The sequence below is a fragment of the Neovison vison genome, chromosome 4, assembly GCF_020171115.1.
Source record: "Neovison vison isolate M4711 chromosome 4, ASM_NN_V1, whole genome shotgun sequence".
NCBI classification, from domain to species: domain Eukaryota; kingdom Metazoa; phylum Chordata; class Mammalia; order Carnivora; family Mustelidae; genus Neogale; species Neogale vison.
The window spans coordinates 169,571,664-169,588,607 of record NC_058094.1 but is presented as its reverse complement, the minus strand read 5'-3'; the positions used below and the strand labels follow the sequence as shown (position 1 = coordinate 169,588,607).

General features: G+C 38.8%; 1 protein-coding gene across 1 annotated transcript in view; it reads right to left on the bottom strand.

Annotated features, from left to right (window-relative positions):
- Positions 1-10,878: 10,878 nt before the first annotated feature.
- SCIN (scinderin) overlaps positions 10,879-16,944 on the bottom strand; it is a 77,148-nt gene continuing 71,082 nt past the window's right edge. Inside the window, exons 14-16 of the mRNA XM_044246121.1 lie at positions 15,409-15,486; positions 12,988-13,048; positions 10,879-11,732 (exon numbers count right to left, since the gene is read on the bottom strand). Coding sequence (XP_044102056.1) covers positions 11,605-11,732; positions 12,988-13,048; positions 15,409-15,486 — 267 coding nt within the window. The 3' untranslated portion in view covers positions 10,879-11,604. The remainder of the gene's footprint in view (positions 11,733-12,987; positions 13,049-15,408; positions 15,487-16,944) is intronic.

The following is a 16,944-nucleotide window of genomic DNA, read 5'->3' as shown; positions in this document are numbered from 1 at the left end:
AGGGTTGTGTGGATTCTGGAGGGATGGTTAGGCTTTATATAAATTTTCTACTTTGAGTAACTGATGACCTCTTGGGGCCTAAAACATTACAAAGGCAAATATAAAATACAGACTTAAATGAGCCGCTGATTCAAGGATTGTAAAACCAGATGTTATCAGTACTGCCCCCATAAAGGTTCATGTAAAATAATACTTGACCGAATAAAAAATATGACCTTTTTTGAAGTACTTTTATATTCAGGAGTCAAAATTTCAAATAATGATTCCTCTCATTCAAACCCGGGTTGAATATTATGTACCATTAGAAGTCTGTTGGCTAACCTCACAGATGACCTGCTGAGACTATTATCATTCTAGTAATGTCTCTACTGTATCTCAAATACAGGCATTCACAGATATCCTGTACCTGAGAATAGAAAAATGCCACTCTCAAAAACCAAAGCTCAAAAATCTCTTATTAAATTGGATCCTTCAAAATATTGTTGTTCAAAATATTTTCAAATTGTTGTTCAAAATATTTTGGTTTTGGCTAAAGCCCAGTGAAATATTATTGTACCTACTCCCTTGTCCCCATAATTGTCCCAGATTTACTTTTGTCTTTTCAAGTAGTGCTACTATAATCATACAGATAGCAAGGGCCTATGTCCGCCCAGGATGAAGGATTTCCTTCTGCCTCCATATAATATTCTCAGGTTAGAGCAAGAACAGCAACTTGGCAAGAACTGGGAAAGAGATGAAATGCTGACCAGATGTCCCTCTAGCTACAATGATATTTGTCATCTGTTTTGGAAATGAGGTTTTAAGGCTGAAGGTGGAATAGATGGAAGAGAGTTGGAAAATCTGTTTCTCAGCTTTCCCCCAATATGCCAACCACTAGAACATGGAGTTCACTATATGCCTTTTTACCTTGTGTGGTAGGTAGAATTACAAACCCTCAAAGATTACCATAACTTGCCTGGAACCTGTGGGTACATCACCTTACATGACAACCGTAGGAAGGAGTAGAGGTAGGAAAGTCAGTCAGAGAAGGAGACATTACTAATGGTCACACAGCAGAGGTCAGATAGGGAGAGAGAGAAAGATTTTTGAAAATGCTACACTGCTGGCTTTAAATACAGAGGAAGTGGCCATAGGCCAAGAAATGGAGGAGGCCACTAGGAGCTGGGAAAGGCAAGGAGAGGGATTCTTCCCCAAGAAACTCTAGAAAAATCCAATGCTGATAATCCATTTTATAATTCTGAGCTCCAGAACAGGAAGAAAATATATTTGTCTTGTTTCAAGCCACTGAATTTAGGATTATCTGTAACAGCAGCAATAGGAAATGAGTACACATCATTGATGGTAAAATTGATCATAAATTGATTGTAAAATTGATTCAACATCAATTTTAAATATAGCATCTCAAAATTGTAGTGATTAAAACTGAAAAAAAGGCTCCACATAAACACACTGGTGTCCATATATTTTAATATCTGTTAAATAACTAAGTCTTAGGTATAGGGTCCCTATTTCATGATGCTAAGAATATGGCAAATTGAGTTAATCTGAAGATCTCATTTGTCCTTTATGTGAAATATCATGTTAAAAAACACAGCTGTCCTATCATGTGGTAATATCTCATTTTAGCTTCTCTCCTTAAAATTTCTCTGGGGGTAACCCACTACTTTTTTTTACATTTTGAAATGCGGATCCTCTAGGTTTGGGATTCTTGGACTTGGTGATGTCGACTTGTTGGACTAAATAATCCCATGTCGCAAGGGGCCGTCCTGTGCTCTAGGATGTGGCCTGGCACCCCTGGGTTCCATCCACTAAGTGCGAGCAACTCTTGATGTTCCTTAGTGTGGCAACCCAAAATATCACTAGACATTGCCCAGTGTCCCCTGGGGAGCAAAATTCACTCTGGTGGAAAGCCACTGTTTTAGGGAATGCACAATTTGGTGAGAAATGCCCCTTAAGCATCCACTACAACATTCACAAGAGTATGATTATATTGTGGGAACATTATCAGAAAGACACGGGTTGTTGTACGACTAAAGGAGGCTGACATCCTCACCATCATGGATGCCCTTGGACTTCTTGCCTCACTTTGGTCTTTTTCTCATCTTTGGTCTTTTTCTCATCTTTGCTGCTCCTCCCCACCTCTTGTGCGTCTCCACAGTGGAACATCCTGGGACTCAGTTATCCTGTCAGATGCCTTCTTTATCTACACTCACACCTCATGTCATCACGTCAGCTCTCACGTCTTTAAATGTAGCCATGTGCTGACTCATAGCAAATATATGTCCCTGGCCATGAATTCTCTATTGAACTTGACTAGTCTACCTGACAACTTCCACTGACAGTCCAATAGGATGAGCATCTCAAAAGGGAACATGCTCAACTCCTGTTTCCCAAACGCCTCCTCCCACGGGGTTTCCCAGCTCAGTAAATGGCAATTCCTCTGAGAGTCAATTTCTCTCATTTTCTCACAGCCATTATCAAATCCATTATTCTCTTACTGGCTTCATATTTCAAACATATCTGAATCCAGTCCCTCCTCACCAGCTCTGGCCTGGATTACTATCCAATCTCTTCACTGGCCTCTGCTTTCGGGTTTGCCATCCTCAGTCTCTTCTTGACTCAGCAGCCAAAGCTATCCTCTCAAAATGTGAGACAAATCACGTCACTTCACTGTATCTTACCCAGAGGAAAAATGAAAATACCACAATTTCTAGGCGATCTATGCTTCTACTACCTTTCTGCCTCATCTCCCGCACTTCTCCATCCCTTTCAATCCTCTCCAGCCACACTGGCCTCCTCACAAAGCCTTGAAAAAAACCAAGCAGCTTCTTTTCCCTCTTGTTGAAGACTCTGCTAGATCTGTCCAGAGATACATCCAGGGTATTAGTCATTGGTCATGATTCTCCAGAGAAACAAATCCAGTAGGAGATGTGTGTGTGTGTGTGTGTGTGTGTGTGTATTTGTGTATAATTGAAAATTATTTTTAAGAAATTTGCTCATGTGATTCTGAAGGCTGAGAAGTCCCACAATACTCAGTCTACGAGCTGGGGACCCAGGAGAACCAGTGGTGTAAATTCCCATCTGAGTACCAAGCCCTGAGAACCAAGAGAGCTGATGGTGTACATCACAGTCCTAGGGCAGAAAACTGGTATTTCAATTCAAGTGGTTAGACAGAGAGAGCCAATTCAACCTGCCGCCACATTTTTGTTCCATTCAGGCCCTCTACAGATTGGATGAGGCCCACCCAGGCGGGGGGAAGGCCAACTGCTTTACTCAGTCTACCGATTCAAACGCTAAACACCCCCACCTATAACCCAGAAACTATGTTGAACCAAGTATATGGGCATCTCATGGCTGGGTCAATGGGACACAAAGTTCACCATCAAAGACTCAACCCCTTACTTACTTCCTTTAGATCTCTGACCAAATGTCAGCTTAGAGAGGCCTTTCCTATTCCCTCCATCTAACATGGAATCCCTCATCCCACAAATGCTATCCTTTCTGGCCTTAGTCTTTTTTTTTTTTTTTTAATTTTTTAATTTATTTGACAGAGAGAGAGATCACAAGTAGGCAGAGAGGCAGGCAGAGAGAGAGGAGGAAGCAGGCTCCCTGCTGAGCAGAAAGCCCGATATGGGGCTCGATCCCAGGACCCTGAGATCATGACCTGAGCTGAACACAGGGGCTCAACCCACTGAGCCACCCAAGCGCCCTTCTGGCCTATTCTTTTTATAACACCTATTGCTATACAGCAGAAGACATATTTGAGGATTTGTTTCTTTTCTGTCTCTGTCCACTAAACTGTAGCTTCACTGAGGACGGGGCATCCTTAACTGTCTGCTCTTTGCTGTATCACCAGGTCAAGGATATACGTGAGGATTGATTTATCTATCTATCTGTATCTATATTATATAGTTATATTATAATAGATATTATAGGTATATATCAATATAGATATATAGATATAGATAGATATAATACATATATCAGATAGACAGATAAATATGCTAACATATACATGTTGGCATGTAGCAAATATATTATAAAAATCAATATATGATTGCACTCTGTCGAACCTCAAATTTAGAGGATAGTATAAAATATTTCTAGAGTGAGAACACAGCCACATTTGACCTGCCTAGAAGCACCATTCTTTTTCAATCTAAAATAAAAGTAAATATGACTATTTTTCAGTGTTTTGACCAACTAGTGAAGTCTGCCTTTATTAACATGGAGGAAGAGTGCCCTCTACTGTGCTGTTTAGATATACGCAGTTCTAAAGTCTTTTAAAAAAAGTCTTAATTTTTGTTTTAATCAGGCAGAACATTGATTTCATTAATTTGAAGAGAGTTACAAATAGATAATGTCCATTCTTATTGCTTTAAAATAAAAATCTGTGTCTACAGTAAACGGAGAATAAATCTTATGCTGTGGACATGCAGATTTCTTGTACTGGGATAATTACTACCTCAAATTTGATTCAAGGCTAGAGTAGGACATGGAAAGAAATTTTAAGTCAAAGGCATGTTTGGCAATTATCAAATACTGTGTTTGAAAGATAAACAATGATCGTTTTTGCTGTTCCTGCATATAAAAATAATGTAAGTATGCTCCCTGGTTAATGAAGAGGGCTCCAGAGCCTGAGAGAGCTGTGTTTGATTTGTAAAAGGCTCTACTAGGTTTCTACCCTTGCTGCATATTATAATCACCACGGAGCATTTAAAGACTATTAATGCCCAGATCGCTTTCTTTCTTTCTTTCTTTTTTTTAAGATTTTATTTATTTATTTGACAGAGAGAGAGAGATCACAAGTAGGCAGAGAGGCAGGCAGAGAGAGAGAGGAGGAAGCAGGCTCCTCGCTGAGCAGAGCTCAATCCCAGGACCCCAGAATCATGAACTGAGCTGAAGAAAGAGGCTTTAACCCACTGAACCACCCAGGCGCGCCCCCAGATCACTTTTACCAAGAATCCTTCTTCTTTTTCAATCTTTGAGTTTTTAGGTCTCTCTCTTGTAAGAGTGGTTCTCCATGAAGGAGCCATTGTGCTTCTCTATCTCCCCAGGGACTTTGCAAATGTCAGGGGGCATTTTCAGTGGGTTCACTGTTGGTAGAGGAGGAGAGTGCTACTGGTATGGGGTAAACAGGGGCCAGGGACTCTACAAATCAACCTGTAATGCTCAACCCCTCCCCCCAACACTTAAAACAAAGAATTACAAAATGTCAATAGTGCCAAGGTTCAGAAGCCCTGCCTTATTACACTACTTATAACCCCCAATAAAATTTGGAATAGAAAAGATTAGAACAAACAACCGTATTTTGCTCCAGATCTTACTGAGAAACGTTTTTTTTCCTCTCTCAAATAGGATGTACATTTTTTGCAGATCGAGAAACTCCCATTCTACTCCTACTTCGTTGAGAGCTTTTATTATGAATGGTCATTGGATTTTATTAAATGCTTCACTGCATCTATTCAGATGTTCATATGGTTTTTCCTTTTTAGTCTGTTAATATGGAGGATTCTTGACACAGTCTTAAGTGTTAAGGTGGGCTCCATGACAAACTTCTTCAATTTTTACATATTGTTGGATCCAGTTTGATGTATTTTAAAGGTTTTGGTATCTATGTTTTGAGAAATGCTGGTATGTAGTTTTTCTTTCTTATAATCTGCTTCTTTGGGGTATCAGGATAATATTGGCCTCATCAACGAATCAGGAAATGCTCTCTCCTTTTTCTTTTTATCATCTTTTAGTGTGTATATAGAATTGGTTTTACTGCTTTCTTAAATGTTTGATAGAAGTCACCAGTGAAGCGAAATAAGGCAACCGGAGAAATACAACTATCATATGCTCTCCCTGATATGAGGAAGTGGAGATGTAATGTGGGGGGCTTGGGGGGTAGGAAAAGAATAAATGAAACAAGATGGGATCGAGAGGGAGACAAACCATTAGAGACTCTTAATCTCACAAAACAAACTGAGGGTTGCTGGGGGAAAAGGGGTGGGAGAGGGTGGTGGGGTTATGGTCATTGGGGAGGGTATGTGCTATGGTGAGTGCTGTGAAGTGTGTAAACCTGGCAATTCACAGACCTGTACCCCTGAGGCAAATAATACATTATATGTTTATTAAAAAATAAAAAATTAAAAACAAATAAAAATATGCAAATCTGCAAAAAAAAAGAAAGAAGAACAAGAAGAAGAAGAAGTAGTAGTAGTAGTAGTAGTAGTAGTCGTCACCAGTGAAGTCCAATTAAGCCTAAGCTTTTTTCTGCTAGATGTAACTATGAATTCAGTTTCTTTAGCATGCACACATTTTGCTACTTAGGTGGCTGGAATACTTTGAGTTAACCTGACTAGTCTTTCTCCCAAGGAATTTGCCTGTTCATTGATGTCAAATTTATAAGCATGAAATTATGTCTCTTATTTTTTAGTGTCCATATGTTCTATGGACTCTTTTTTTCTGATATTAGGAATTCATATTTCTTCCCCTTTTCTGGAAGAGTCCATATTAGTCATTCCCATCTCCCTGCTTTCTTTGGGTTTAATTTGCTCTTCTTTCAGTTTCTTAAGGTGGAAGCTTACATCATTGACTTAAGGCTTTTCCATTTATGTTACATTAACATTTAATGTTACAAATTTCCTTTTAAATACTGAGTTAGCCAAAAATTTGATAGTCTGCATTCCAATTTTCACTGAAATACAAATAGTTTCTCATTTCCCTTGGGATTTCTCCTTTCATCCAAAGATTTGGAGATAAGCCAGATATCTCCCTGTCATTCACATCCTGTTTAATTCCACTATGGTTAGAGACCATCGTATGATTTTTTCAATTCCTTGTATTTGTTGAAATTTCTTTTATGGTTCAGAGTATTATTTTCTGTCTTGCTGAATATTTTAAATGTCCTTGCAAAGCAAATATGCATGCTGCTATTACTGGTGGCATGTTCAGTACATATCAATCAGGTTAAGCTGGTTGAGAACGTTGTTTGAGAACTCCATGCTCTTACCGATTCTCTTCTCACTCTACTAGCTGTTGAGAGATGATTTCCCTATTGAGATGTAATTCCGTGTTTTCTTCTGTTTTTTTTTTCATAGTTTCCTTTTCAGTTTAACTTTTTGAACCATATAGACTTTATCTAGGCACATATATGAAAATGTGGATTCAACTTTTTCTTTTTCTTCTATCAGCATCAAAGTAGCTTATCATTAATATTTTAGGTAGTATGGTAAGATGGTATTTGAGAGAAATTATTCTAGATAATTGTAAAATATATAGCATAGCTTAAAAATATCTAATGTAAGTCTTTAAAACTGAAAGGGAAGAAATCATAGTGGAGAATAAAGACAGCGAGAAAAGTTTCAATAACACATTTTGAACTACAACATATGCATTCTGTACATATAAAATGAATACTATTATTCTTTATTTTGACTAGAATTCCATCCCTCTGAATAATTTATCTAATGTGGAGGTTATTTTGAAACCAATTTTCTAGTGGTCTTGCAAAATAAAACAAATGTTAAGGTAAAACAGTAGTTCATTTTACATAGGTTCCTCATTTTCTGGCCTTTTGCTCAAAGTTAATGTCACAGTCTGATTTCTTATTTAAAATTTCTGATATTGGGGTGCCTGGGTGGCTCAGTTGGTTAAGCATCTGCCTTCAGCTCAGATCATGATCCCAAGGTCCTGGGATGGAGCCCCATGTCGGGGGGGGGGGTCCCCTGCTCAGCAGGGAGTCTGTTTCTCCCTCTCCCTCTGCCCCTTACTCCCTCCTCGGGCTTTCTTGCTCTTTAGCTCTATCAAATAAATAAATAAAATCTTAAAAATCTTTAAAATTCCCAAGATGTGCTACTTCTGACTAAAATATTATTTCTTTTTTTTTTTTTAAGATTTTATTTATTTATTTGACAGACGGAGATCACAAGTAGGCAGAGAAGCAGGCAGAGAGAGAGGGGGGAAGCAGGCTCCCCGCTGAGCAGAGATTCCCCATGCGGGGCTCGATCCCAGGACCCTGGGATCATGACCTGAGGCAAAGGCAGAGGCTTTAACCCACTGAGCCACCCAGGCACCCCTTAGAGTATTATTTCTGGTTAGCACATGGTTTTCCTGGATTCACTAAATTTTGTTTTCTAGTCACACATTTCATACAAAAAGGAGTGTGTTATATTATTTGAAGTAACGAAAGGTCTGTAAAAGCACTAGTCACTGAGGACCAGCTATATTTTTTTGTTTTTTCATCCCCAAAATCTTTGAGGAAAATAAAAAAGAAGAAATATAAAGTTCATATTAAAAATTAATAAGCAATAACTCCATTCAAGAAAAATATAAAGTTACGAAACTTCTCTATCTTAAGCTATATAAAACTGCATTTTAAATCCAGAAGATGAACTTCTGTGAGGATTTACATAAAATCTGAGTTTTAAAATGATACAGTATCATGGAATAACCACCCTTCTATAATCCACCAATCGCCTTTTTAGAAGTAGATGGTTCCCCTCCCCTCATAATGATTTTACATGATTTGCAGGTGTTTCTTCAAGCCATAACAGCTTTAGGTATGAAACTCAAAAACAGCAACTCCCTAGCTCACCCTTTCTAGGTAATTTTTATAAATCATCTTATTCCCATCTCCCCACCAGCTGCCCACCACTTTCCTAAATGTCAGGTTTTTAAGTCTTCTTGACACAGAAGCCGTGGTTGCTGGTAATTTCTGCAGCCACCTCCAGTGTTGGAGCTGGGCACCGCTGCTCAAGACATCCATCCCCCCCACAATGCTTGCGCTGATTACCTGGCTGGCTCCTTCGTGGTCACCATCTCTGCCTCTGAGGACTTGGGTTTGGGTTTAGGAAAGCAATCTCTTCATAGCTCAGGCTTAAAACAGCAGTTCTGCTTAAGATGAATTTGTTCTAGTTCAGTGGTGACAGGAAAGAACCCTAAGGGATCTCCCTGCTTCTTCAGAATTCAGGCATGACAAAATGAAGCCATTCTATCAGACATGCTCCCAACGCCTGTGTTCTTGGGATTCCCTCAGACTGGCTGCGATCACAAGGTCCATTCCTTCCCCGTTGACTCCATGTTTTGTTATCATCTACCCAAAAAGACCTTCTATAACCACTCTATTAAAATTGTACTCTGCCCCACTCTTACCTAATATTTCCTGTCCTCCCTCCCTACACATCAGTTACATTCTGTTAAATTTTACATTCTATATTTACATTCTATATTTACATGTATCCCCGCTTATCCACAGGGGATACATTCCAAGATCCCCAGCAGATGCCTGAAACTAAGGTTAGTAGAGAGCCCTATACATGGTATTTTTTTCTATACGTGCATAGCTCTTGTTGAGGTTTAATTTATAAATTAACTCTTAGGAGCGCTTAACAATAACAACAAAATAGAACGATTATAATATACTGTAATAGGAGTTGTGTGAATGTGGGCTTTCTCTCTCTCACAAAGTCTTACTGCACAGTCTTATTCTTCCTGGGGTGAAATGCCTGTGGGACGCAACAATAAATGGATGAACCATTGTGTCATAGCATTAGGTTACTATGGGCCTTCTGAGCTTACCTCAGGAGGATCATCTGCTTCCAGATCACAGTGGACCGAGGTTAACGGAAACCAAGGAAAGCAAGACTGAGGGTAGGTGGGAACAACTGTATCTACTTAGTGCCTTTGTTTTTGTTAGCTTCTTCCCTGGACTATAAAATCCATGACAGTTAGGATTTTGTCTGTTTCATTCATGTTGGATCCCAAGTCCTCAGAATAGTGCCCCACACCCGGTAGATGCCCAATAAAAAGATTTACTGACTGAACAGTCTCTAGAAGTGTAGCTTCTCACGGCTTCCTCACCACTCACACAAGCTGTGGGTCCCCGCATGACTGCTCGCTTTTCTGCCACAATGGTACGGGGCTTGATTCTGCATGCCAGGACCATGCCAGGACCCCGTTTGGAGCACAGCCATCCTTCATCCCCCAGAGACAGTGTGAGAATTCCTCAGATCGTTCCTTGGCTCTGAGTCCCCTTTCCATGGAAATGTGACTTCTGCTCCTCCACAAGTCACCTCCTAGCCTACTGTCAAAGTTTGTTTCTGCTTTACTAGTGCTCCTCCTTCTGGCCCAACTCCTATCCTGGGGTCTGTTAAATTATTTAAACAAGGAGGCCATTAGACTGAGTCGTGGCTCTAACGCTGCAGAGACCCATGTCGGCAAACCAAAATCTAACCCTACAGATGCCTCAAGGTTACAAAATCAAAACCTGAGGACAACCCTCACAAGCAGCCAACTGGGCATTCAGTCTAGCCAATCAAGAATTTCCTTACTTTGGTACGTCTGGGTGGCTCAGTCAGTTAAGCGTCTGCCTTAGGCTCAGGTCATGATCCCAGGGTCATGGGACTGAGTCCTGCGTGCAGCTCTCTGTGCAGCAGAGATCCTACTTCTCCCCTGCCTGCTGCTCCCCCTGCTTGTGCTTGCTTGCACTTTCTCTCTTTCTGACAAATAAATAAATAAAATATTTTTTAAAAAAATTCCTTACTTTGTTTTTTCTCTAGAAAAGTCTTTCCCTGCACTCCTGCTGGTAGAAGGCTCCTAACTGCTTTTAGTTTGGCACTGCCCAATCCAAATTGATTTTTGCTCAGATAAACTCTTCAAATGTTTAATACACCTCAGTTCATCTTTAACAGGGCCCAGATTTCATACGCACTGATATTTAAAATCTTTCATAATTATGTAACCTTGGAAAAGTTGTTTAATTTTGACTACTTAATGAGGATGAATTAAGAAATATTAAATTCATATTTATTTATGCATAAAAGTATTTAACCTTAAAACTAATTGTGTCATTAACTCACATGTCATATTTAAATAAAATGTCACAACAGAAAACCTTTCCAAAAGAGATGCATTTTAATGATGAAAGACAGCATTAATGAATTTTTTCATATGTAACCTTTGTGGTATTAAACGTGTACTGTCAAATACATATATCTAACCAGATGAGACTGTAATTATTTTGTCATGAAAAAGCTGTGATTTCAAAGGCTTTTAAAAAGGCAAAAATGGTAAAGTTACTCTTAGAAGATGATACTTAGGAGTGAATGGTAGCAGAGTCACATTGGCAGAAGAAGGCAAATAACAAACATTTAAACCATCTTAACATAAACCTCATTGCAAATATACAATTCTTTTGAACACAGCACATGGGAAGGAGAATAACCTCCAAGACATTATGGTTTACGTCTCTGGCATATAAAGAACTAGTTTGGTTAAAGTTTCTTGAATTATAAAATTCCCTGATAAACTCCCCTAGACTATGCATAGCTTTTCAAACTTTTAAAAGGTCATATAAAAAGATACAAATGAGTTTTCAGCAGAGCTAATATTGGTCTGTAACAAAAATTCACTTTAGGTTATTTCAAAATACTGACATAAGAAAATTCTAGTTTAGAAAGAATTCCAAACCAATACAAGGCATTAAAAAATTGTCCTAGGGCTGAGGTTAATTTTCTAAAGTCAAACAAACAAAAAACCTTTCTTCCCCTCAAAACAGCAATGGGACAGTGGCTCCAAAATATTTGTGTTTTTTTTTTTTTCCCCCCTATAAAAGCCCGTTTACCACCTTCTGGAATCCCAGCCCAGGAACCAGCCTGTAAATGTGGGTGGCTCATGGCCCTGTTTTACAATGACTATTGGTGTCCTCTTGTCTCTTCCAGAAGGGTCTGTCTCAAGATACATTTTGGCTATAAAGAATTGAAAGATAAACATATTCAGTTAGTTGTTTTTTAAAAAAAATTATTTAAATTCAGTTTAAGTAACATATACTGTATTATTAGTTCCAGAGGTAGAATTCATCAATTGCATTTAAACACCAAGTACCATTACTTCAAATGCCCTCCCTGATGCCCATCAGCCAGTTACCCCACTCCCCACCCATCTCCCCTCCAGCAACCCTCTCTTTGTTCCTTATAGTTAAGAGTCTCTTATGGTTTGCTTCCCTCTCTGTTTTCCTCTTATTTTATTTTTCCTTCCTTTCCTCTGTGTTCATCTGTTTTTTTCTTAAATTCCACATATGACTTAAATCATATGGTATTTGTCTTTCTCTGATTTATTTCAGTCTTAAGTCTTCTGACCTAGAAGAATACACTCTAGCTCCCTTCATGTTGTTGCAAATGGTAAGATTTCATTTTTTGATGGTTGAGTAGTACTCCATTATATATATATGCATATATATACATATATATGTCCCACATCTCCTTTATCCATTCATCTCTCGACGGACATCCGAACTCTTTGCACGGTTTGGCTATTGTGGACATTGTTGCTATAAACATTGAGGTGGTTATGCCCCTTCCAATCTCTCTACATGTATCCTTTGGATAAATACCTAGTAGAGCAATTGCTGGGTCATAGGGTCAGTTAGTTTTGATTAAACTAAAGTAACTATGGAGTGAAAAGTCTCTCAATAAAAATAATGAGTCAAATTTTCATTGCCCTGAAGAGCCAAATACTGTTCCATACGAACAATTCCTTATTGATTTCTCTCATCTGCCATGGATTGCACATAAAGTCTAATGATTGCTTATAAAGATTTCAAACTTTATAGAATTATCCTTATGGCATAATTATTCTTGTACTTTTTAAAAATAAAAAATTGTTCCAGAAAGAGCAGCATTACTCAAAAAGAATTTTTAAAAAAATCTAGGTTATCATAGTTACAGAGGTTTTACTAGTTCTATAATAAAGTGTATTTGAAGTTTGTAGAATAATTGGTGTAATCATGTTCTAAATTAGGTAACACAACATTTTTCTTATTCTTATTCTGAAATTCTTCAGTTCAAAAAAATTCCATTACACTTCAGTTCAGAAAGCAAAAGCTTGTTAGATTCTGCCTGGTTTTAATATGTGATTTTGAAGAATGTGGTGAAAAGAGCAGTCAGGAACTTCATAATAAGCACTCAGGGTAAATGCCATCATTGTCCGTGGGATCTTGCTTACCAGACTTCAGAGATTCTGTCCTCTCAACTTCATTGGCGTCTTTGCCGATCCAAATAAAAATCTGAAAAACAAAACAACAATAATACGTATTGTTTGGGGAGTGTTGGCTCGGTGCAAGCCCTATACCAAGAGCTTCTCACACATGGCTCAATTCATCTTCACAGCAAGCCCCCAAGTTAGGGACGTGGAGAAGGAGGTACAGGGAAGGTGGTCCATCACTTTCCCAATGTTTGCATTTACTAGGAGATACTTGAAAGTGATATCCAGCCGGTTTGGCTCCAGAATTCACATCCTGATATTTCAGGTTTATATAGTATTTTCTAGTTCATACACTTGCTCAAAACAATACATTGGCTGTTTTCTGCAGCCGCCCCTTTAAGGTATGTATGTAAGGCAGTTGTTATCCCCATATTATTTTTCTCCTGCAGGGACCTCAGCCTCCCTTGCAAATCCTCTGCCTTAAGCCTGTAGTGTACACCTAAAACTGTATCTTCTAACACTTTTGTAAAAGTGCTACAATGTTTAGTATTTAAATATTGAGGTTTTTAAAATTTTTTGAGGTTTTTTTTTTTAAAACTGATATAATTACATATTCTGTATGTATCCTTCTTGTCAAATGCATAGGTTGTGAACTTCAATGCTGAAACATTCTCTTGAATTACCTGAATTTATTTTTAAACATTTTATTTATTTATTTGAGAGAGGAGAACTGGCACATGAGAGAGCAAGCATACCCAAGAGCTTGGGGAGGGCCAGAAGCAGGCTCCCTGCTGAGAAGGGATTCCTGATTTTGGGGGGAGTGGGGAGGTGCAGCTGCTCAATCCCAGGACCCTGGGATCATGACCTGAGCCAAAGGCAGACACTTAACCAACTAAGCCATCCACGTGCTCTTTATTTTATGATTCTTTTTAAAAAAGATTTATTATTATTACTTTTTTTAAAAGAAGATTTTATTTATTTATTTGTCAGAGAGAGAGAGAGCACGAGAGCGAGCACAGGGAGACAGATAGAGAGGCAGGCAGAGGCAGAGGGAGAAGCAGGCTCCCCTCCGAGCAAGGAGCCTGATGTGGGACTCAATCCCAGGACGCTGGGATCATGACCTGAGCCGCAGGCAGCCGCCTAACCAACTGAGCCACCCAGGTGTTCGGATTATTATTACTTTTTAAAAGATTTTATTTTTTTGACAGACAGAGATCACAAGTAGGCAGAGAGGCAGGCAGAGAGAAAGGGAGAAGCAGGCTCCCCACTGAGCAGAGAGCCCGATGCGGGGCTAGATCCCAGGACCCTGGGATGATGACCTGAGCTGAAGGCAGAGGCTTTAACCCACTGAGCCACCCAAGTGCCCTTATTTTATAATTCTTTTTTTTTAAATATATATATATATATTTTAAGATTTTATTTATTTATTTGACAGAGATCACAAGTAGGCAGAGAGGCAGGCAGAGAGAGAAGAGGAAGCAGGCTCCCTGCTGAGCAAAGAGCCAGATCTGGGGCTCCATCCCAGGACCCTGAGATCATGACCTGAGCCGAAGGCAGAGGCTCAACCCACTGAGCCCCTCAGGTGCCCCCTCTTATAATTCTTAATACACAAAGATGTTTTTATTGACATGATGTTTTAAATTTCAAATCTACAACTATGTGATCCATTCACCTGGGGACAATCTGTGACTAGATTCCAAATTCTAACATGTTAATTCTAGACCAAGAAGATAAGGGATAATATAACCAAATGATTTTAGCAATTAAGAAGAGACCTAGAAGTCTTTACTTACTGGTGTTGACTCTAAGAGTAGGCCTAATTCAGATGCAGGTATCATAGTTGTTCTGTACATTTTAGTCCCTAATATATCTATTTTTCCTTTCTATTATTATCAGTTTACACAAAGGCTAAACAACAACAAAACCCCAACTATCAGATACGGCATGCCAAATCCCCATTCATTTCCTCCCAAACAAAGCCACACATAACAGCAACATATTTTCTGTATAGAGTCACGACTATTCTGTGTCTGTTTCTTCCCCAGGGGAAAGGTCCCCTATGATGACTCCTTTTAGGATTTCAAGAAAAACTCTAAATCTTTGACTTTACCGTGATACTGTACCCCCAAGGCATTGTACCCACAAATACATTTGCTCCTTAAATGATGAATGCATGAAGAAATTAGGAGTGAATGAATTTTATGCATAAATGAAAAATAGAACTTTTATGCTTAAAACTACACAGCCCCAGACGGTAGCATGGAATTTTTTCCACATTTGGAAATCAATTTGCTACAGGCATCAGTTTTATTTTTTGCCAAACTGTGTTGAGTCTTTCTAAAATGTAGCCTAAACTCACAAGTCCATTTATTATTAGACTTGCCATTTTTCAAAGCCGGTTTTGCCAGCTCCCAGGTATAAACACACCAAATACGATTTTACCTGTTCCCAAGCATCTAGTAACATGACATCATCTTCTGCTAAATCGTCCTGGGTGAACTCTCCTGGAACCTCTTCAATCTGAAATGTTTGAAAAAGCCTTAGGATCAAAGAGTAAAGCAATAATTTTTCTAATATATAGGGTACCAATGCATTATATTATTTTAAAACACCATAAAAATAAAGCTTGGTAGCCATTTTTTTGTTCTTTCTGGGTAATAAATATTTAGGTAATTATTTGTTTGTTTAATCGTCTCTCACAAGCTGACGGAATCTGATCTGGGAAGCACAGTGCTTATGACAAACGTGACACTGGAATGCCTCAGGGAGTCTGTAGTCCGTTTGACCACAGTTCCACTGCCAGTCCCCTGTGACAAGCTGCTTCACAGATCTCCGTTGCCTTCCTAGTCCTTAAAGACATTTGAACTTATGGTCTAAGTATTCAGTTGCCTTTTATTTTGTAGGTCAAGATTATTTTAATAAAATAATAGGTCTGGTCATTTTCAAAATCAACAGGTCTGGTCATTTTCAAAATCAATAGGTCTGGTCATTTTCAAAATCAACAGTTCTTTTTTTTTTTTTTTTAAGATTTTATTTATGTATTTGACAGAGAGAGAAAGAGAGCCCAAGTAGGGGGAATGCCTGGCAGAGATAATAAAATCAATAGGTCTGGTCATTTTCAAAATCAACAGTTCTTTTTTTTTTAAAGATTTTATTTATGTATTTGACAGAGAGAGAAAGAGAGCCCAAGTAGGGGGAATGCCTGGCAGAGAGAGAGGAAGAAGCAGGTTTCCTGCCGAGCAGAGAGCCTGATGTGGGGCTCCATCCCAGGCCTCCAGGACTATGACCTGATCTGAAGACAGATGCCCAACTGACTGAGCCGTCCAGGCGCTGCCTAAATCAACAATTTTTGACACAATGTTATTCCATATGCAAAGTTTTACTATTATTATTTTAAATGTGTTAAATCATGTTCTCTGTAGTTAATTTTAAAGTTTGCTAGGGAGGGTTAGTTTAATGCACACACTACCAGTGGGCAGGTATTAATCCAAAGTTCCAAATTTTTAAGGGATAACGAAGCCCCTGACCCTTAGGAAGGTATGGTAGACAGGACTATAATTCATAACTCTTCACTTCTTCCCTCTGTTGTGTGACTCTGTAGTACAGTAGAGTAAGTGGAGATAGTCTTGGCCTTGGCCATGTCTTATCAGCAAATGTGACTCTTCAGGGACCCTCTTATGCTCCTGGGCTCAGTTATGGGAAAAACAGGCATGAATCCAACCTGTAGTCCAAAGGAGAACCTTCCAGCTGGGCCAGGCCTGGGTAAATTTGGTCCCAGGCAACCTGCAGCCTTCTGACCTTAATACATATTTATTGTAACCTGATGAAATTTTGAGACTGTTATATAAAACACAGACAAAAACTACTTACAGAAGGCAAAAACTTAGTTTATATTATCTTTTTTACAGAATATTTAGCAAGCACATAATGATTTAAAAAAAAAAAACAACTTTAAATACCTTTCCATGTCAGGCACTG